Source organism: Rhinolophus ferrumequinum, chromosome 13 (genome assembly GCF_004115265.2).
Source record: "Rhinolophus ferrumequinum isolate MPI-CBG mRhiFer1 chromosome 13, mRhiFer1_v1.p, whole genome shotgun sequence".
NCBI lineage: Eukaryota > Metazoa > Chordata > Mammalia > Chiroptera > Rhinolophidae > Rhinolophus > Rhinolophus ferrumequinum.
In genome coordinates, this window is record NC_046296.1 from 54,694,319 (window position 1) to 54,717,621 (window position 23,303).

At 37.9% G+C, this 23,303-nt stretch overlaps 1 protein-coding gene and 1 non-coding gene across 10 annotated transcripts in view; one reads left to right on the top strand and one right to left on the bottom strand.

The window, feature by feature from the left end:
• The window catches only part of DTNB (dystrobrevin beta), a 203,981-nt gene that overhangs the window by 122,186 nt on the left and 58,492 nt on the right, over positions 1-23,303 (top strand). For all 9 annotated transcript variants that reach the window (XM_033124923.1, XM_033124921.1, XM_033124920.1 and 6 more), the window contains one exon: positions 17,828-17,905. In XM_033124923.1, the coding sequence (XP_032980814.1) occupies positions 17,828-17,905 (78 nt within the window). The remainder of the gene's footprint in view (positions 1-17,827; positions 17,906-23,303) is intronic.
• On the bottom strand, positions 13,772-13,845 carry TRNAI-UAU (transfer RNA isoleucine (anticodon UAU)). The gene has a single exon. It is a non-coding gene; the product is annotated as a tRNA-Ile (tRNA).

Below are 23,303 nucleotides of genomic sequence, written 5' to 3' on the forward strand. Positions count from 1 at the left end.
CCTTTCCTGAATGCCCTTCTTGGCCCTTTCAGACTTTTCACGTTTTGTATATGCATGCGCCAAGCTTAAATTCTGCTCCAGCCATAAAACCTTTGAAGCCTAGAAGCAGGTACCTCATATGGATCTCTTCTTTCCTTCCCTAAATTGCTTTAGCTCTGGTTGGTTTATCAGTCATTTGGACACCCAATAAAAGGCTGTCTCCCTCTTTAAGGACTTCTTGAGTATGTATTGGACCTGGACGTCTTGAAGATGTAAACACCTCATTTGCACTGTCAACTTCTTAAGGTCTAGTGCCTGGCACATTCCAGGTGTTTGTGGGACGAAACTCGACTGACTTGTCCTGCTTCCAGAGTATGTAGCTCAGTTGTAAATTCTCTTAGGTTGGTGCAAAAGTAATTGCGGTTTAAAAGGTTAAAAAATTTGCAAAAACCTCAATTATTTTTGTACCACCCTAATAATTGAAATAGGTTAAATGTCGCAATTTTCTTGTAGTCCCTCTCTTCAAGGTCACATTATAGGACCTTGCTTGTTTATTTGACTTGACTTTGCTGATTTCACTGAAGCTTTGGATGGCACTCAAAGAGAGGTTACTCACATGGTGAAAATCTGTATTTTTTTATGAGTTTTAGGGGCGAAATTCTTATTTTTACTACTCGAAATAATCCTAGAGGACAAGATGAGGTCTAAATAAGGCATCTTTTCCTTTGGTAAAGTGACCTTTCTCTTTTGTCTTACTTAGTTTTTCCCTTTTCGATCATATTAATGGGGTCATCTTAAGAGTAAAACTGGATACTTGCCTCCAAGCATGAAACGAAGGAAATAGTCTGTTAAATTGTATTGACTAATCTTCCATCTTGGTTTTTCACTTTTTCTTGTAGAATTCTTTTTGGAATTTAAGTGACTTCTTTATTGTCTCTAGTCATTTCTTCCAAGCTGTCACCACCTCATGTTTGATTCTGTGAAAGACCAACTATTATCGTTCACTCATTTCCAGCATCCAGTTTATCACAAGAAAAACATTATTTTAGAGCTTCTCCATAAAGTTTATTGAGATGAATATTTAATGTCTTCATTTTAAGAATTTGATTAAACTGCCATTGATGTTATTTGTGTGAGCTCAACCCTTTTAAAAGCTTAAAAATATAAAACTGGTATAATACGGAAGGATAAAAAATCTTGCTGGCAGATAGGATGTGAAATATGAGAGAAAAAGTTAGTTTGGCCTAAACAGTTGGAAGGCTAGAGATGGGGATACCTACAGGTGAAGCAAGTTTGGGTAGCATGAGAGCTCCATTTTGGACCTGTTGAGTTTTTTGTTTTGTTTTGTTTGATACTGAAAAAGAAATGTCTGATAGGCATTATACAAGTGTGGAGGGCATTCACGGGACATGTGTGGCTTGAAAACATAAATTTGAGAATTGGCAATTTAGAGATGATGTTTAGATAGAGAAAACATGTAAGGATTAAACCCTGTTATTTAGTTTCTTACTTCTTTAGATGATTATTGAGTTATTTTATTAAAAATTTTTCCTAATGTTCACAGTTAAGGTGATTTTTTAAATTTCCAAACACATGAAACATTTTTGGGGGGTTTTCTTTGATGTTTTCTGATATTCTTGAATTTTGGTCAGAGGTGGTAGTCTTAAAAATACTGATTCTTTGATAGAGTTGAGATTTATTTTAGGGCCAAGTATCTGAACAGTTTTCCTAAACATCCTCTGTATGCTTAAAAAGATTCTCAGATCACCGAGAGCAGTGTTCCCTGTATTCCCATTAGGTCAAGCTTATAATTATGTGTGTGAAAACGATTACATTTAATTTTAAAAATAAAAATGCATTAAGTGATTATAGATGAAAATGCCAGCTGGCTTAATATCATGGGAGAAGCTTGTGGTAAGTTTTGCATGGAGAGCATTAGATTCAGAGGAATTGTTCCTAAGCAATTTGGACAGAATGACCACAGTACGGACGCTGGAGAACTGGGTGAGGATGACGCAGAGAACCTTCAGTAATGACAAAGACTCTCATGTCAAAGATGCAGTTAAAGAGTTTGGATGAAATTGAGTCATGAAAGTGAATAAAACTTATATTTCTAATTTATGTCATAAGTAGCAGTGGACGGAAGGAGAGAAATAGGATATGTAGAAGTACAACTGGCAGTATGCTTTTAATATATTTTTTCTTTTAAAAATAGGGGGAGAAACCCCAAATATAAAGTGACTTTTCCCAAGAAAGGATCTCCAAAAACTAACTTGAACATGCACACCTTTAACTGAAGCAAGTCCAATGTCTTGTTGATGTGGAGTCAGTTACAAATGAAAAAGGACTGGTGCATCCAACAATTTAACATCTTTGTAATAAAAAATCCCCTAGACCCTTTCCAACACATCATCGAAGTCACTCTCAACTCACAGCAGCGTTGTTTAGCTTTCTGTGACTGTCCAGCTGTCATTTTCTCCAACCTTTACATGGAGACAGAGGAGAAATAGTGAAGACCTAGGGTGGAGAAGCTGGGAGAGTACCATGGTCAGCTGTACTTCCGCTGTGGGCATCCCAGATACAATGAAAGCTGCGTGAGCTGTGATTGGAGCGCATGGCAGTGACGGAAACATCAGTTAGATAGCTGCTTAAAATGCCTGCTGCTCAATTCTTACATAGTGTTTGGACTTAGAAACCTTTTTAAAGCCACTAATTTCAGATATTAATTAGAGACTTCTGTGTAACTAGGAATAATAACGGATAATTGATGAATATCTCTGAACCTTGGAACACTAAGCAAACTCACCTACTTTGAAAGGTTTGTAGTGAGTTTGAAATCAGGAAGTGTACTCATATATCCTCCAACTTTGGAAGATTGTTTTGGCTATTTTTTGTTTCTTGCATTTCCATATGAATTTAGGATCCACCTGTTAAGTTCTGCACAATAAGGCAGCTGTGATTTTATAGGGATTGCATGGAATCTGTAGATCAATTTGGGGAATTATCACTATCTCAACAATATTAAGGCTTCCAGTCCATGAACATGGAATGTCTTTCCAATTTACACCTTCTTTATTTTCTCTCCGTGGTGTTTTGTAGTTTCCAGTGTACAGGTCTTGCATTTCCTTTATTGAATTTATTTCTCAGTATTTTATTCTTTTTGATGCTGTTGTAAATGAAATTCTTTTCTTAATTTCATTTTCAGATTATTCATTGCTAGTATGTAGATACCCAACTGATTTTTTTATATTAACCTTGTATCCTGCAGCTTTGTTCAACTTGTTTATTAACTCCAGGGTTTTCTATATATGAGAGCGTGTCACCTGCAAATAAACACAGTTTTACTTCTTGCTTTACAATTTGGATATCTTTTATTTCTCTTTCTTGCTTCATTGTTGTAAGCCCTCACTACTGAATGATAATTTGGCTGGATTTAGAATCTAGCAAAAGTTGTTTTCCTTTTATTCTTCGAAGATATTATTCCTCTATTACCTTGTAACCAATTTTGCTGATAATAATTGGATTCTGTTGAATTTTTCATATTTCACTAGTAACTCTTAGGGTTTTTTTTATAATGTTGGCAATCTGAAGTTTTGCTATAATCTGTCCAGATATGAGCGTTTTTGTTGTTGTTAGTTTATTTGTTTTAATACTCAGGATTCTTATTCTCTATAGGCTTATGTCTTTTATTTTATCAGTTGTGAAAAATTCTCAGCCATTATCTGTTTCACATACTATTGCTTTTGCTCCATTCCCTTTGGTCTCTCTGGAACCTTGCGATACGAACTTTAAAACAGGATTTAACTCTCGTGTTTCTTAACTTTTTAAAAAATATATACCATTGGTCTTTAGCTATATTCAGTATTATATTCTGCCTATCTGTGGAGATTATTTTTTATCTCAACAATTATGATTTTAATTTTTTAAATCCCGGATTAGTTATTTTTTATAACATTTTATGGATGCTATACTGTTCTTTAGGTCTGAGGATATTAAGTATACTCATTTTAGAGACTGTTTTAGATTTTCTCTTTTCTCTGTTTTTTTTTTTTTTTTTTTTTTTGGCGGGGGGTAGGGGTATTTAAGTTCTTCTAACTTCCCCAAAAATGGCCTGGAGTCCTTGTGTTTGGCTCATGGCAGCTCAGTACAGGGCTTCTTGTTTGTTTTCTTCCTTGGGGGTGGGGTACTTCTTTATTTTGTTTTAGCCTTAAAGAGAGTTTTATTCTTTCTTTTTTTAATTCTAGCTATGCGTGCATCAGTTTATTTTTATATCTTTAAATCATTTCTCTTTGGTATAGGAGGGTGAGATCTCAGCATGTACTCAACCCACCACCATGAACCAGAAGTCCCTCGACTACTTTTTTTCATCTGATTTGGAATTTACTGTCATAGCATTGTCCCAATGTCTCTCTGTGGCCTTTTTTAGCAGAGACTGATACACATTCAATGAAGTGGTGTGTGGTTCTTTATTCCCTTGGCAAACGTCCTAATGTATTAGGGCATTTAAAATTACTTTTAGATTCTTTTGGCCCAGAGATTAAATATCAAGACTGATTCAAAAGTCATAGTTGGTCTGATGCATTTAGTACATACAAGAAGTGCTGCTCCTTCCTTGTGTTCAGGTATATTCCAGAGACTAGTATTCAGCCATCATTCCTCCTCCCATATGAGCATTTTGGCCATCCCAAACGCCTGTTAGCTATCCTTCTTTGAATTCCTTGTCAGGACATCTTTTCCACTTAAAATTCACTTCAGGTGAGTCCTTCACCAGTTTGCACTTTTAAGTACGTTGGAATGGACAATAAAACCATAAAATTTCATTATTGAATAAATACTTGTTGATTACCCACTGTGTGCCAGTTATGATGTTAGGTAGGCAGTGTGAACACACTGGTAGAATAAATAAATCCTGTGGGTTCTGCTCTCATGAAGCTTACAGCCTCTTGAGTGAGACCAATCAAAAAGTAAATGCTAATTATATGTAATTACAAACTGGGATCGGGATCATAAAAGAAAAGAACGGGATACAATGAGTGAGTATAGCAGAGGCTTCTAATTTAAATTTTGTAGTAAGGAAAGGGGTTTTCAAACTTTTTAAAACAGCAGTGGAACATATTGCTTTCTGAAGTCTTATGTGCAGGAGAAGTAGAGCTGCTCTTATTGAAATGAGGTTGAGGCCTGATCCCCTTGCTTTCGTCTGTGGTTATTGAAGCAACTCGTGGAATCCTTTGATGCCCCAGAAACAACATGTGAAAATCACTGTTCTAGAACCAGCCCCCTTCATGTCACAGATCAGTTTAACTGAGGCACAAAGAGCTTCATTGTCCAGGTCACGTAAACTACTCAGTACCCAAATTGGAACAAGAACCCGATTCTCCCAAACTGGTGTTCTTTCCACACTTCACTGCTTCTTCTTCCCCTTTGATATGCTTTTGTTACAAAACTAAGGTATTGCAATCTCAAGTGTTTTGTAGGTTTTCTCCCCTGATATTAATTTTACCCATTATTGTTCACATTGCCCTTCACATTCTGTGCTCTACTTCCTCTTATATCCCTAGAGTTTCTAGCCTTGAAAGATGTTTTCCCACCCGTTTTGTTTTATTGTATTTCTGATATGTCATATATTAATAAATCAGCTCTTTCATTTTCTGCCAAGCATTCTAACACCTGCATCCATTTTATTCTTTGGGATTTTATTATTGATGTCAAAGTGTTTATATTAACTAGTTAGCTGTCTGATTTGTTGGGTTGTCTTTTTTTCACCTCTTCAGTTATCTAAACAAATGGTAGAATTCTTTTGCAGGCACTTAGGTTGTTAGTCTGGGTTTCATTTTGACTTCCCCTATTTTTAGTGTAAATATTTATATCTTTTGCCACCTTTGTTTTGCTTTTGTTTTACTGTAGCAGCAGAAAAGTCCAGGGCCCAGAACATTTGTACCATATCTGCTCAGAACATTTAGGAAGTGTAAGGCACTGGTGAAGATTAAGACAGACTGGAAGATTGAGTCTGTAGTGTCTAGGCAGTGACCATAGAGACTGAGTCTGTAGTGTCTAGGCAGTGACCATAGAGAGGAAGATGTTTGTCCTAATTTGGGAGACTGGTAGAGAATTGACCATCTAGGGAGACTGGTGATGTGAGAGTTGTGCTTGGGGAAGTAATTGTAGCCATGAGAAATCAGAGGAGTAACAATGGAAAGGTTCTCTGGACCCCCGCGGACTAACAGGAACCATTCCAATATTTAACTTACACCAGCCCAGTGTGGGCTGACATGTGATGATGGCAGTGGAGATGGGGACCAGAAGCACACAGATTTAAGAGCTGCTGAGTAGGTGAAATAGATAAGAGGCCATAGGATGACTGAGTGTCAGGGACATTCTCATCATGTGAATGTCCTGCTAGCGAAGTCACTGGAAGCCCATTCAGCAGCTTGCCCAGTACAGCCCGTCTGTTTCAGCTGCCCTCTATGATCTGCCTTCAGGAGCTCTTTGCAATAAAGGGGTAGACAGACACCGCTGCCCTAGTTTTTTCGCTCTACTTGCGTTTCTGTTAACTCTTCTTCCACAAAACAAGAATCAGGCTTTAGTAGTTCCCCCTACCTCCCAGTCGCTACCTGCCTAGATTGGCAGACACTGTATTGCAGGCTGCTTTCTTATGAAGCAGTTGGCAGTTAGAGAGGCACTGGGAGAAGAGGTGGAGGAATGCTTTTTCATGTCCCCATCAGAATGGAATGGCTGACTAGGTTAATTGGGCCACTGTATTCTGTTGCAAGAGGGTATGTTTCATGTTAAAACTTGTGAGGTGTGGTACCTGCTCTGCGGACTGCACCTGCCTTCCTGCCATTGGCTGCATTCGGCTGCTTGATGGACTTGCTGACGGAGGGCAGGTGTGTGTTTGCCTTCTGATGAATTGTTCTCTTGTACCTGCTCTTTCCCACAATGCTCTGTGGGATAAACTACCTTGTAGAGAAGATTCTTCGTCATGTGATTGTTCTGTTTCCTTAGAGACAGCAGCAGTGTAATGCATTAGATGCCAGATCCATAGAGAAAGAAGAAGCATTTGCTACAGAATGTGAAGGTTTGATAGTTTTTTCCCTTGTCGTTATGTTTTTGCTTCTTGAGCTGCTGGGCTGTTGATAATTGGGTTTATTTTGGGCAGGGTGCTAGAGCCTCTGGAACTTCCCAGGCAGTTATTTTGAAAAAGGGACCGTATCTTTTTTTGTCTGGCTAATTGTAAAAAAACACGACAGCCTATCTTCTGTAATAATGTATCTGTTTCCATTTCTGGAAGCTGATTTCAGTAATGACCATATGAACAGGTCAGGAAATGACATCGCATCATGCATTTTATGGACCTCTCTGAGCAGTAACCTGTTGAAGTATTTAAGTTATCATCTTTTCTCATCTTTCTAGAAATACAGGAGTCAACAGCCTGTAAACTATTGACAGCTTCCTTTCTAAGTTTAATGAACAAGAAGAACAAAGGAGGGATTCATCACGGAAAGGTTTTTAAAATAGTACATTTCTGTTGATTTTGTTACCTGTTTTGTAAGACCCTTTGCCTGCTTTTTCAATATAATATTAAACAGCAATATTATTACATAATTTGCTAATTATTGCCTTATTTTATAATTCTCTTCTTTTCCAGAGCTAGAGCAAGATACCTGGGTTCCTCTGAGTGTCTCTAGATGTTCTCTAGTTGGTGAAAGTTCTGTATAAGGATGTGAAATACTTCCTGAGAAGTATTTCATCATAAGTCTTATACTACAAATGGCTCTGTTGAACTGCAAGAAATAGAAATTGAGGGATGTCTGGCTGTTGATAGGCGTTTTTACATTAATGAATTAGTTGCAACATATTCAGATTCGTAGTTTTTGGAAATTTTTAATCTTTTCTGTTGGTTAATTGATTGTATATAATAAAGTTCAGTATTTTACTTAGAAGTCAGAAAAACCTCATTGTCAAAATGTGATATTTATACTACATTTACGGTACCATATGGTTAATTTTTAGCATTATGGTTTTCCAAAAGGCAGTTTTGTTTCTTTGTTTAACTTCTTTGCTTGGGCAGATAACCACAGAACCTAGTGAAATAACAAGAGATGGTTGGTCTGGTACGTAGAAATAAATAAAGAGCAAAACATCACACCACTCAAGGAGGATAAAAATGATCTACAGTTGTCAACTGTTGCCTAGAGGCAGGGTGCTTTTTGAGAGACTAATATAATGAATCATAGCAATGAAAGGGATCTTAGAATCTGCCCTCCTTAATATTTCCCCAGAACTACAGGGTGTCATTATTATAGGTCAGTGTAAATCCCATATATCCTCTTTGTCATAATGGAATAAATTAGATAAGCTGGCTTTCTTATTGGATGATGTATTGTTTCAATGTAAGGATCTGTGAATAGGCTAATAAATTTTGGAGGGTAATGACTAAGAAGAGGGAAACGGTGTTGAAGGGAGAAGCACCTTTGTCCTAAAGCAGTGTCCACCCCTGCGGAGCTCCAGAAGTGCCTGGATCCTGGACACTGCCATTTGCCACTTTTTTTTTTTTTTTTTGAAGAAAGTTAATCTTTAAGTAAGTGAATATTTTTCATTGATTTGCTCTGCAATTGGGACCAATATCCTCTTCTTTGGAGACTTGGTTCTCCCTCCACCCTAACCATGTGGTTCTAAGAGGACTGCCAATCAAAGTAGCGGATCCTCTGTCTGCCAGAGTGGGCAGATGCCTCAACAAGGATCATCTTGAGTGTTTTCTGGGAATTTAAGATGGGAATGAGGAAGAGGTTTAGTTCTCCAGTGGTGAAGCTACAGTGTGTTAGACAGGAGCTGGTTTCTTGTTGAATGTACGAAGCTGTGAGATCTGTATAGACTCTGACCCAAAATGAGATCTCAGCAAAGATAACAACCAGTGTCCTAATGACATTTCAGGGTCCTGGAAGCCAGCTCTACCCTCACCTGTCATGCAGCTTGGTTAGGAATTTAGTTATGATACTGAATAAATTCCTCTTTTTTTCTCAGCTCCAGTTAGACTCGAAGCCAATGGTCTTAAACTAGGGCAGTGTTTCTCAAACCTGAGAATGTATTCTCCCCTGAGAACTCTAATCTGAAAAATTCATTTGAATAATACAGAGATCCCTGGGTTAGGCTGATGAGTCTGTGGACGTGATCTATTCAGTAGCTTTAGAACCAGATAAAAGTGGGTTCCGATACTGGCTCTGCCATTTACTAGTTTTGTGACCTTGAACATGTTAATTATCCTCTTTGACCTTTATTTCTTTATTTATAAAATAGGAATACCCTCATGGGTAGTAGCAAGAATTCAGATAACGTATCTGAGTACCTAGCTCCATGCTGATGCAGTGCTCGTACTCAAAAAATGTTAATGCATTACCTCTTCTCTCCCAACCCTTTCTGGGGTTTTCAAAGTAAAGAAATACATGCACAATACACAGCAAATCTTGTATAGGCAGAACCTTGCAGATATCATGGGTTTGGTTCCAGATCATCACAATAAAGCAAGTATAGCAACGAAACAAGTCGTAGTCTTTTTGCTGGTGGATGGTCTTGCCTATGATATGTAAAAAAATGAGCATCTGTGAAGCACAATAAAATGAGGTCTGCTTGTAGGTGTTAACTTCATAGGGTTTTTCATATTTTGTTGTACTGGTTTTGGTCAATTATTTGAAATAGTTAAATTGTATATGGTCTTTGTTATAAATGATTATACACAGTTTTGGTTGTAAATGGTAATTGTCAAATCAGATTGACCTAAGAAATTTTAATATGTTAAACTACAGCTTAAATGCCTACTGTTGAGATGACTGACGATTTTAAGGACTAATTGGATTATAAACTTCTTATGGGAAAGGGTAATCTTCACCTTGTTTTTGTCATTTTTTTCCTCAAAGCCTTTAACAGTGCTAGGTATGAAGAAGCCATGGGTATTTGTTTGTTTATATACTGCTAAGGCCCTTGTTTATTTAAGTGAAATGTGTAGTACTCAGAAGGGCTTTATGGAGACACTGAAATTTCAGGAGCCATTTCTCTGATGAAAGATGGGAGAAAGAGTGTCACCTTGGCAAACCTATGAAGAAAAACATTCCAGGATACATACCTAGGAGAAGATTTGAAAGCAGGGGCTTAGAAGAAGCAAAAGAACAACTTGCTTGAAAGATGTGAAAAGCCTTAGTAGTTTGATAGATAAAAGAATGTAATAATTTACAGTGTGGGTTTTGAATTTGTCTTAAAGCATGGTGAAATCTGCTGCGTAACCTTAAAGATGAGAAAAGTATCATCAAAGTGAGTAGGGAAGATGATTTCAGAAGCAATACAGATATCTCGAAAGCAAAATAGCTGGCTGCAAAAATCTTAAGTGATTAAAATGTATTTAGCTAAAATGCTTACGTACCTCATATGTAAAGCATTGTTGTGGCGAATCCAAAAAAACTAACCAAGTAAATGAAAGCCTAGGGCACAATACAGTCTTTTCCCGTTTCACACTAATGGTAATAAACAGACCGAAAACATCTGGTAGAGTCCCTAAGTGCGTGATTGGCAGGTAGCTGTCCAGGTAAGACAGAGCTGCAGGACTGTAACCTTCACCTCTACAACTGAAAAACAATCTGGGAAGAAGAGCAAGATAATGAGCAAAAACTCTTAAAAGTACAGGGTGGGGGTGACTATCTGCCATTCTGGATGACTTCCTACAGAAGAGGTTCTGTCAGAGGGCTCAGAAGTGCCGGTCCTTACAGGTGTCCAAGGTCTCACTCGTCCTCTCAGGCGTTAGGTTGGCTTCGTTCATGTACCCCTTTATTCACTCACAACTTTTAAGTAGAAATTTTGCTTACACAACGACAGTATTATACGTTCACATCCTTGATTACCCAGAGAGACCTGTCCGGAAAGTGTTTATTCCTGGATCTAAGTCAACTTAGAAACACAACAAGGAATGACACTCAGTGTTGGTTCTGAGCCTAGTGTCAAACTTCTGGCTGTTATAACAGATAATTTGCTCATTAAAAGTATGAATTTTGTTAGGCTGAGATGAGGAATACAAAAGATCTTTGAAATTAAGATTAGATTGTAAAGCCATTCTAATAAATTAGGGAGATGTTTTTGAAGGAAACAATTCATACTAAGTTATCTAGTTTTCCTTGAGGCAGTCTAGAGGTTGTTAAGGATGGGAGTTCTGCAACCAAAAGTTTTGGGTTCAGATAGGCATTTACCATACAGTTCTGATGATGTGATAGGGGAAAGAAGAAATCACCCAAAAACTATAGTCTGGGGTAATTATTGTTTTACCTTCCTATAGAAACAACTTTACAAGAACTGTAATCTGACAGCATGCTATTGGTTTTAGTTTATAGACTGAACAGTCTTAAGTCAGTTTTTCTAAAATAGTACAGCAATCAAAGGTAGCAGAGACATCACAGCATAATGATCAAGAGCCATCTTTGGTTCCAATCCTGCTGCCGCCATGATTTGGTTGTTCTCTCTATGCCTTAGTGTCTGCACCTGGAAAATAAAGATAACAGTGTCTGCCTCATGGAGTGAATCCATGGGAAATGTTCAAACTGAGTCTAACATGTATTAAGCACTCAATGAGGATTGCTATTCTAACTAGAGACACTCTCTACTCTGCTGATTCCATTACTAAGTCACAGATGAAAACTTGCTATGGCTGCAAACACTACAAACATACCTACCAAATATAACAACTAAGTATGTCCATATTCCATTCTTGGAGAATAGTCTCAACCAAAGCTAAATATAACAAAAGATTACTTCTTACACAGTCTGCACTTGTGTGTTTTAAACGGCATGGTGCTGACTCACAGTCACCATGTAGTTCCTGAAAGCCTACTCCATGTCTTACCTATGCCAGGTACTCGAAATACAATGATAAAAATCACGCAAATTTCTTATAGTCTAGTAGAGGAGGTAACAGAGCGACTTAAAATGTTTTCTTTCTTTTTTGGAAAGGTGGTGGCAGGAGTGTTGAGGGATTGTGGAACTTCAAATCTCAAACCATTTAACAGGTCTTTCTTCTAACAGTCTCAGAGTTCTCTCTAGGTTTGTAAAACATTTTCCTTTTCTTAATGATAGTGAAAATACTACAGACTCACTTTAGAAAATTTGACTCCGTGGTATCATAAGCCAAATTTTTCTGTTTTAATTTTTTTCTACTTTATATATATATATTTCATTAAGCATCTTTATCTTTGAAAATCAAGAAAAATTAAAATGATAAAGACAAATACCACATGATCTCACTTATATGTGGAATCTAAAGGAAAGAATAAATGAATGAACTAACCAGAAACTGTCAGAGACAGAGAGGAAAAACTGACGGCTGCTAGATGGGAGGAGGGTGGGGATAAGGGGGAAGGTGAGGGGATTAGAAAGCACAGTCGGTAACCACAATACTGCCATGGGGATACGAAAGTCAATTTGGGGGATGTAATCGATAATGTAGTAAAGATTTTGTAGGGTATCCGATGGACACTTGTCTTATTAAGGAGACCACCTCAGGGATGATGTAGATGCCTGAACACTGCACTGTACACCTGAAGCTGAAGATGAAGAATAATGAATGTCAACTACAAGTTTATATACATATATATGTATATATATATTTATAAGAAGCGGAGTACAGCATTGGGAATAGAGACAGTGGAAATGTAATGGCTTTGTGCGATGTCAGAGGGGTAGTAGATTGGGGGATGGGGGTTATCACTTTGTGAGGGATATAAATGATAACTGTCTAACTATTACATTGTTTTGTACAAGTGCAACTAATTTTTTTAAAGAAAGAATATACCTGAAACAAACAAACAAAAAAATTAAAATGCAAAAATTGGAGAAGTACAGAAAAGTATAAAAAGTTACCCCTAATTACACTTTTCTTAACATTTTGGTATATTTTCTTCAGATATTTGTTTTGTGCTTACTGTATTATTTAGCTGAGACCATGCTGTGTGATGTGTGTAAATAATTTCATCTTATTTTATAGGGTTATTGTGAAGATAAAATAATGTATTTAAGCTCAAAACACAGTGTCTGGTAGACTTATATAACCATTCAGTAATTGGTAGCTGTTAGAGTTATCTTGCCCTTCTTTACCTCTCACATGCTAAGCATTTTCCCATATTAGAAAGTCCTCATAAGCATTGTTTTTTAATGACAACAAAGTATTCTATAATTATGGATATACCATAGTTTACTTTTCCTTCCCTTTATACTTGAACATTTATGTTTCTTCTAAAATTACCCTACTATAAATAATGTTTCCTTAATTATTTTAAAATATAAACCTTTGCATTTCTGATCACTATCTTTGCATTTCTGATTACTTCCTTGGAATAGAAAGGGAATTAGTGAGTCCAAATGTTTGAACATTTTTAAAGATCTTTGATGGACACATTGCCAAAATGCTTTCTAGAAATTTTGCTTAACTTTATACTTTCACTCTTGCCCAATAGTAAATTAAGTGCCTATGTCAGAAAATCCTCTTTAGCCTTAAGGATTACCTTTAAAAGAATTATTATTACTTTTTAAGGGAAAATGGTTAACAATTTTAACAAATTTCTGTGGTTTTTTCATATTTAAAACATGTTATTTATATTCTTTTTAAAGGTATATTTTCACTTTGCTCATTTATCTAATTGAAATCTTAGTAACTTTCTTATGAATTTGTGTGAATCCCATATATATTAAGACTATTCATTCTTTTTTTTTCTTTCTCTTTCTCTTTTTTTTTTTTTTTTTTTTTATGGATGGCGTAGCTCAGTGGCCCATGCCAGGATCGAACTGGCAGTCTTGGTGTTATAAGCACCACGCTCTAACCAACTGAGCTAACCGGCCACCCGAAGGCTATTCATTCTTGCTTTGTCATGTTTGTTGGAATAGTTCCCCAAATTTGTATTTCTTTTCCTTTTTCTGATTTTTTAATAATTCAAATTAATTGGTCTTTTTCTCCTAATTTGTCTATTGCTTTTGAGTGTAGAACATCCTCTCTATCCGTAGACACATATTTTCTTCCCTAGTTTATATAATTAAACATTTACTGTTAGCCCTTTAATACCCTGGAAATATATTTTTCTTCATGGGGTGAAGTGATCTCAGTATTTTCCCATAGCACATAGTGGTTTTTCTTACTTCTATTAAATATTTATTACATTATATTGTAAAATTTTCTGAATTTGTCTTCTTCATAAGACTTAAATTTTCATCTTTTTAATTTTTATTCCCAGCAGCTAGCATGGTACCTACCACTTTGCAGAGACTCAACAAATATTTGCTAAATGAAAGAAAGAAATACACAGTTATATGTGTGTGTGTGTGTGTGTGTGTGTGTGTGTGTGTGTGTGTATATAATTTGGCTGGAAGATTTTTTTTTTTTTTTTAAGATTTTTTTATTGGGGAAGGTGAACAGGACTTTATTGGGGAACAGTGTGTATTTCCAGGACTTTTTTCCAAGTCAGGTTGTTGTCCTTTCAATCTTAGTTGTGGAGGGTGCCGTTCAGCTTCAAGTTGTTGTCCTTTCAGTCTTAGTTGTGGAGGGCGCAGCTCAGCTCCAGGTCCAGTTGCCGTTGCTAGTTGCAGGGGGTGCAGCCCACCATCCCTTGCAGGAGTCGAACCGGCAACCTCATGGTTGAGAGGACGCGCTCCAACCAACTGAGCCATCTGGCAGCTCAGAGGCAGCTCAGCTCAAGGTGCCGTGTTCAATTTTAGTTGCAGGGGACGGAGCCCACCATCCCTTGTGGGAGTTGAGGAATCGAACTGGCAACCTTGTGGTTGAGAGGATGCACTCCAACCGACTGTGGCTGGAAGATTTTTGAGACATGGTGTTATTCATCATCTATTCCTAGCTTTCAATACCTTAAGAGAGATTCTATAGTTATTTTAATTTCAAGTTAGTTTACATTCCAGAGCGTCCACCATAATGAACTGGAGTGGTCTAGTCGTAAGAGAAGTAATATGAAAATGACTTGTGCCAGTAAGTTAAATTTTCAGTTTATAGTAGGAATTGTATGTAACCAGTAACCAGAAGTTCTGTACCTATTATCTAAGCCACCTTCTTACTAGATATTTCCCCAAACCTATCCTGCTCCACCTAGAAATGTACCTTTTTAGAGATAAGAATACTCAAACGAACAGTTACGATTTAAGTGATGTATCCATATCATCCACCTGCTTCTGTTTCTTCATCAAAACAATTGACATGTCTTATTAACACAGAAGGAACCCCACGAAATCTCTGTACCAAATGATGGTTGGGGGTCATGAGGGTGTCACGAAACTCACTAGTGTCTAAAGATACCTTGCTGAGATCTTCACCAAAGGGAGATACAGAACATCTGGTAATGTGTTCAAGGTGTACAACAGGGTTTGAATCTTCAACAAGATCAACAAAACTGATTTGATGAGTTGTGTCTATTCTACTGCTTTGTAAGTTTCTGTTTAACTTCATACCTGGATGCATTCTTTCCAGCTATTCTTACAGGAACTATGAAGCTTTTTTTTTTCCAAGCCAGAAGTCATTTTTGCTGTATTTACATCTCCTAAAACGACATCTGAGCTGTTAACTTTAACAGTGAATTATGAGTCTAGTGGTAAATTCTGTAGTAAAGACGCCCTTTATGTTTTTAAATGCCTTTTACTCGTATGTCTTCGACAGCAAACACATACCTATTTCCCTATTAAAACATGTTAGAAGTTCAGAAGGGGTGTGAAATTTGGCACAGTTATAATTAGTTTATAGTTTACAATATAATCATTACTGTCTGGCTTTGAATATTAGAAAAGAGGCTTTCATATGTGTGCTATAAGATAATAATTGAGCGTGATATTTGTCAAGAGATAAAGATGAGTATTAAAGACTTTTGTGACATCAGGTCAAACACAATGCTACAAATCATGAAATTTTATCACATGGATCCATGTTTAAGGAATTAAAGAGATACTTTTCTGTTGTCATTTTCCCTCTGATAATGTCAGGAAGGAAATTGAATACAGTAGTAGCTTCAATATTGAAGTATACTAGGTAACTGCATTAGTTTTGAAAGCAACATGAACATGTCCTTATCTTGTTTTGAAAGTGGGTTGCTAATAATAATATATTAAAGAAGCAAAGTCCATTCCATTTCTGGGACCAGAATGTTTCTGGTGCCCTCAAGCATGAAAAGCTATGATGCTGACTTTGTTTCTTTCATAGGAATTGTCTCCTTGTTGCATTTGGACAATTGATTTAAAAGAACCGGTGTCAAAAATGTAAATTTAAGACTAAAATTAAGCTAATCTCTGTGTTCACTTCCATTATTAATCAACCTAACCCATTCGTTAACTGATTATATAACTCAGCCGCAGCCACTAGTGTTAGCAGGCTTGAAAGTTTGGGGCAAAATTGGATATCTGTCTGGAAGATAGGTGGTAAGATAAATAATGTGGAATTGAATTCTAGCCTAGAAAGGCGTTATTCAGTTCTGAATGTCTTACTTAGAGAGGGACACTTGTCACACATAGGGAGGAATGTGTAACAGTAAGCGTAGTGCATGGCTTAAAAATCAAGAGACTTAAATGTGTTCCCTGCAAATTACTTTCCATCTTAGATCCTCCCCATTAAATGGGAAACCATTAAAGATTTCCCCATCCAGAAATGAAATTGGCTTTAGAAAAAAATTGTATAGACAAACAGATGTAGAGATACATAGATCCTCCATCCATCCCTCTTAATCTTTTCTCTAGGTTCTTTGGCTCTACCTGAAAGATTTCCCTTGAACCTTTATTTGAATGTACTATGAAACCTGCAAAATAATTAAGGCTCTCGTCCCTTAATATTTACTAAGACTTGCTAAATATAACCTCTACAAAACATTTTGCATAATTAACTCAGCTCTTAAAGATGAGGAGAGACCAGGAAGTGGTTCCCAAAACATATATGAGAGAAGGATTTTTCTGTTTTACTTTTCTGATTTTGATGGACATATTTCTCTGAAAAGTACTTCTTTTAATTTAGGAGAGGAAGTAAGAGATTTCCCAGGAGGAATACTTAGCAATAGTCATGTGGCTTCAAATGCAAGACAAAAACCCTTTGTAGCTGAACCTGGTGGGGAGGGAGATAGGTTGAAGAATGGCTGAAAGGCTAAAAATGATAGATTCCTTCTGATGAGTTTGGGTTCATTCGTTCAAGATACTCACAAGAGGGAGAAATAGACCTTGAGTCCAGAAAACCGGCAGCTAAAGACAAATTATCAAAAAAGCTTACCTTCAAATTTCAATCTGGATTAGGTTACAAAGGAAAGCATTCTAGCTAGAGTATAAGTATAAAATGTGGTTCATTGTTCAGATTCTAGTAAAGGATGAATAAAAGAATTTAGTGCTTAACAATTTGTTTTGATAAAAAGTATGCAAGCTAAATCTGAGTGTCAGGAAAAGTGTGCACTTTGCTGCTGTGAACTTTGTGATAACGCCACAAACGCCACACACCCAGTGAGCCTGTAAACACCTAAAATACAGAGAAATTAACCAAGTGGCAGAACTCCGATTCTTGTGTATGAAAACTACAAAACAAAAGGCACCAAAGGTACATCCCTGTAGCAGCGAGTGTGTGACTCGTTGTTCCTCCTAGTACAGCACAGCTCTGGTCCTTCGGCTTTGCTCCAGAGGCCCCTCCCTTCTTGTTGAATTTGCTTAGTCTGGAAGTATCGATTTCTGCCCCACTCTTCGTGGGTCCCACTGTGCTTATCAGGAGTGATAGTTGGTTCTTTTGCCCTTATCACTCTTTCATTGGTTTCCCCTATCACATTGGTAATTATTAATATAATGTAAATGTCTTTTCTTCCAGCCCTCCTCGCCCTCTGACTAACATGAATGACAGCATGGTGAGCCACATGTGCTCCGGAGTGCCCACTCCCACCAAGAGGTACGTGTGGCTTGTGCCACAGTCGCCACTCAGAGTTGGGGACAGACCTCTGGCAGAAAGGACTGGCTTTCTTTCTCCTCCTTGAACTGTATTTTAATATTATTTTCTACTCTTAGTCTTTTCTTTTACTTCCTCACTCATACGTGTAGCAACTAAAGGACTCTGCTTTTGAGTGGTGCCTGAGGTGGAAACTCTGCATTTGTGACAAGCAGTAAACATAGTGTCAAAGCAGATTGGGCATGTTTGAGATCTTTTTGTGTGTGTGTTTTTTTAACATTTACATTTTGATGATCATGAAATTCACCAGTTTTGCATTTGAGCTCTTTCTGTGTCAAAGATGGATTCTGTGTCCTGATTAGACCATGTAAATTGAGTTAATCCCTTATATTCTCCTAAATCATTCTGTGTGGGATTCAACATTTAAGTTGAAAAGCCTGAGTCTCTCTCTTAGTTATACAAGGAGTTTCCTTTAGGGTCCTTCAACGAACTAGAACTGTGTCCTCCTTTCTCCCCTTTATTTAATTTACTTTTCTCCAAAATTCCCTTAGGCAGGACTTAAGAAAACTATATAAAATGGCTTCCTTTCTATTTGATTTAAGCTGTTCCCTGAACAGAGCAATGCAGAAACTCCCTCAGGGGCATAACTATTAAAGAATTCTAACAGTCATTGCTCAAAAAGGAAAAAAAAAAAAAAAAACCACAAAGAAATTCCAACCCACTCCCCAAGTCCTTCCTGAAGTAAACCACTTTGTGTCCTGTGTATTGCTTTGAATTGCTTTGAATTAATTCAGCTATAGAAATGTCATTTGCTTAATAATACTTTAACTTAATATATAATATACAGCAGGTCCTCAAATAACATCATTTAATTCAGTGTCGTTTCATTATAACATGTATGAGATGCCATAGGAACTTGACTCTTGTTTATTAACATCGATTAACCTATGGTAAAATTGGTTTCGTTATAGGGGTTTCTCCACAGGTCCAACAACCTATCTACGACGTTAAGTGAGGACTTACGGTATAATACTTAAAATCAACTGTGTTTGTTCCCATTGGCTAAAACTCCTGGAGCAGTGTTTCCCAAATTTGACTGATGAGAAGAATCACTTGGGTCACTTATTAAAAATACAACTACCTGGGACCACACTAGACCCACTGGATCTTGAGATACTGAGAAGCTACACATTTAACAAGTATTCCAGATGATTCTTCTTATTAAGCAAGTTTGGAAAAGTAGCCTTAGAAGGAAGCTAAGCAGTAAACTGTAGGGCTACCATGGAGTAGAGTAGTTAGGGACTTGATACTGCAAGTCCCTTGATATTGTCAGAGTGACCTGATAATACAGTGTTATCCCCATGGAAACTCCAGACCCTGACCAGGTAAGAGTCCTTGCCCACCACCTTGTTCAAACATTACGAGCAGAGGAAGAGCCAAGCCACCACTTTGGGGCAGAGTTGAGTGGTACCATGTGCCAGAGCATGCATAGACTTTTGACCCAGACTGTCTGCATTTGAATCCCAGCTCTTGCCTGACCTTGAACAAGATTTGTATCCTCCATTTTTTTCCTATAAAATGGGAACAATAATAGTGTCTACTTTGTGGGGTTTATGTGAGAACTTAAGATACTGTTTTCATTATTTAAGAAGTAAACTGTAGTGAGAGAACAGGAGGGGAAGAAATAGAATAATTTACAAATAATACTTCTCAAGGAGGAACAGAAAGCTTCCAGAACAATACAGAATAATTAAACCTCTCCCATCCACCTAGATATGACAACGACCCTTGCTGGCCTTAGTTCTTAGTTTTTTTATGGTAAACACCCGTAGCATTCAGATCCAGACCCAGAATCTAAATATCAACTCAGGAATGTTTCCATTTCAAAACTAGGAAGACAAGGTAGATCATTGAAAGAAGTCAACTTGTAGGTTGTATGTTAGTTTTAGCAATGTGACCTACTAGGGTTTCATTTCATCTAAGTTACTTCATTGATTTGTCACTTGAGTCACCTGCGTCCCCAAGGGCCCTAAGTGCCTGGTGACCAAGGGCAGCAGACCTTCAGTGAGCACAGCTGAATGTAGCTGCTAGAAGCTGTTGGAGGGAGTGCATCTTTCTGAACAGTGGTTTATTGCTTGAGAAGACCGAAAGAAGGGACTCGGGAGCAATAATGACCACAGCCGCCTCCTTACTATTAAGCCCCAGGTTTAATAGTAAGTGGCCAGCTGCAATTATCAGTCACGAAATCGCTATCATTCTTTGAAACTGGTTTCAGGAAATATAGCGCAGCCTGGATGAAATGCTAACTTTTCAAGTTAGCATTTCAGCCAGCACCTCTTTGTAGGCAGACTCAGTCACTCCTGGAGGTGGTTATCACAGGCTGTCAGGAGGCTGAGCAGCAGACCGAAGGCGGCCAAAGCTCTCAGCAGACCATAGGGGAAAACAACACTAACTTACCAAGAAGAACTGTGGGAGGAGAGGCTACCCAGGAACAAGATGCCCGGCCTAAAAATATAGGCCTTGGAATTTTAGGAGAATTCATTTATATTCTGGAAGACATTATGACAGGACGTATGGACATTAATAGCATAATTCATAGATTTGGCTCTTCATGGCCCCAGTTACCAAAGGGTATAAATTTCCAGCTAGTAATCTATTTACTTCCTCAAGGACTCACCAGTTTTTCTCTCCTCCTCTGAATGTCGTCAGACCTGTGTCTCTGGAGTCTCAGGAAAGCCAGCATGTCATCCCAGGCCCAGAGCCTTCCTCTGCTGGGGCAGAGAATCCTCACGGGGGATAAAGCTGCTCTCCAGAAATAGGAGGATTCGTTTAGCACTCAATGTAAGATATAAATCACTGAATTAGACAAGAACATGCAGAGTAATAAAGATGCAGGAAAAATTTAAGAGCCCCAGGTTACCTTTTCAGTAGGGAGTGCATAGAAAACAACAGTGATAGCCACAGTTGTCAAGAATAATACTGTATTACCTATGAGTCCAAATAGAAGATGGTCTCAAATGTAAGGGTTCCTTCTTACAGAAGAAAACCTTCTAATGGCAACGATGCTGGTTGTCGTGTGAGATACTATGAATTATGTTCCTGAGAAGTTCCACTCTAGGGATTTGCCCTGCGTAATATTCTTCTAATATTCCCATATTGATATTTCTATAATTAAAAAGGAATTTTGTCTTTACCTTAGGCTAAATAGTTTCTAGAAATGTTACTGAAACTAAAATTTGGAAAAATATTAAATTGCTTTCTTTTAAAGGAATCAGAATAATACACCTGAAAACGAACAACAAAAACCTTTCTACAACTTGACAGCAGAGGCTCAAGTTCCCCGTCCCCTGTCTGATTTCCCCTGAGGTTTGCTTCTGTCCCTCTTCTTCCCCCAGGCTCAGAGTGAACTGGGATATGATACTCTTCTGTTGCACTGTTTTAAGTCATACCATCTATTCAGACCACTGGGGAAACTGAAGCTAATATTTTTTGAAAGTCTTCTCAAGCTTTATCTTTATGAATATTTAAACTTCTATAATTCTGTGGGCATTTCATATCATTGTGGCAGTATGAAAAACCTGTAGTATGAAACTTTTTGCTTTGTGCATGTCGTTGGCATATGAAGATCAACTCTTAATTTCAGGTATTAACATTTAACTTTAAAAAGCACAAACCCAGTTAAGCAAGATGAAAAATTTCCAATGATCTATCTGTCATCGTGCTTGTAGATAACAATACTATATTGTGCCCTTAAAAATTTAAGAGGATAGAGCTTACATTATGTGTACTTACTCCAGGAAAAAAATTAATGAAAAGAAAAAAATGGCATAAATCTGCAAAGGCAAAAGCAGAAAGGGAAGAGCAGAAGTGTCCTTGGATCACAAAAGCATCTGAAATGCCGCCAGGATGCGTTCCATCTCTTGGCTTCTCTCAGTGTGCCGTCTTCCTTCCCTCCTATTGCAGAACAGCTACTTCTCCATACTGCCATTGGCTTCAGGCACACGCCCACAGCCTCGCCACTCAAGAGACTGTACTCCTCCTCCTCTGGATGAGAAAACTCCCAGGATTCTATTACTGCTCATCCTTGTGTGTATGTAATAGGTTATACCGCCAGGAACAGAAGAGAAAGATCCTGGGACAGGATAACAACAGAGGTCGTTGGCAGACGCTGTTTTGCTACCCAGCACAGATGTGTGCATAAGTGTGCACGTGCCCACACACTTCCAGACACAGTTCCATTTCCAGAGTTTTCCTTGTGTATATCATTCAGCTCTCCATATACAACTGCAAATGCACACACATCTTTCCCAGTCCTGTCCACCTCCTAGAGACAGCATGGGGTCCAAGATATCTAGGTTATATCCATTTGTCCAGATCAGGTCTAGGTATGGTTTTCTGTGGTTCATTAACCCATTCTACCATGGACCGAATGATATATTTTAAGCACTCAAACACCCAGTATACAAAAGTAGAGATCTAAAAATAGGATAATTATAATTTAGAGAAGGGAGAAAGGAAAGTAACAGAAAACATAGCATGTTAAGCCAGATTTGCCTATGTTTCCTCCTGGAACGCCACTAAAATAACACTAAAGACTTTTTTGTAAAGTAAAAACCCACAAGAACAAAGAAAAATGGAACAGGAGACACCAGCAACAACAATTTGGAACCAACAAAGCAGATGGATGAGAGGTAACTGATTTTACAAACTGGCGAAAGCAAAAACCTAAGCTGACAGTGTGAGAAGCCCAGAAGAAAGCCCAACCCAGGAATCAGAAGGCTCCTAAAAGTGGGGTACAGAATAGCTGGCTGATCTTCTGTATGAGAAGCACTTAGAGCCTCAGATTGTCAACATAACTGGGCAGCTGCTCCTACCTCACTCTGCCAAAGAGTTGAGGGTTATGTTTGGAGTTTCTGGAATGGTGTAACCCCCATAAAACCCTAGTTGCCTTCATTGTCTCACCCTGGGTGGGCTGAGGCAACTCGCTTTCAGACAACCCATCTCTTGCCCTTGCAACATTATACTTACGACTTAGAGATCACTCTTACGGTACATCCTGTTATTCTTCAATGTGTCCGGAACTCTAGTCATAAGGGGCACAAGACCTAAGTCCCAGGATCCCAGAAATTAAGAGTTTTACCAGTTGCTGTGCTCCTTAGCCATATAGAAGACTGATGTATTTCCCCCTCCCTGGGATGGAGAGTTTTCTTACCACCCACACCTCAACTTGACTCAGTTCTGTTCATGGTATACCCAACTTCTGGTACCAGTTTATATTTTAGTCAGAACTCTTGGCAGTAAATGACAGAAACTCAGTTTGAATTAGCTTAGAGAAAACAAGACTTTTGTTTTTGTCACCAAACTGGGAAGAGCAAGGTTGTACGTGGCTGGGCCTCAGGGA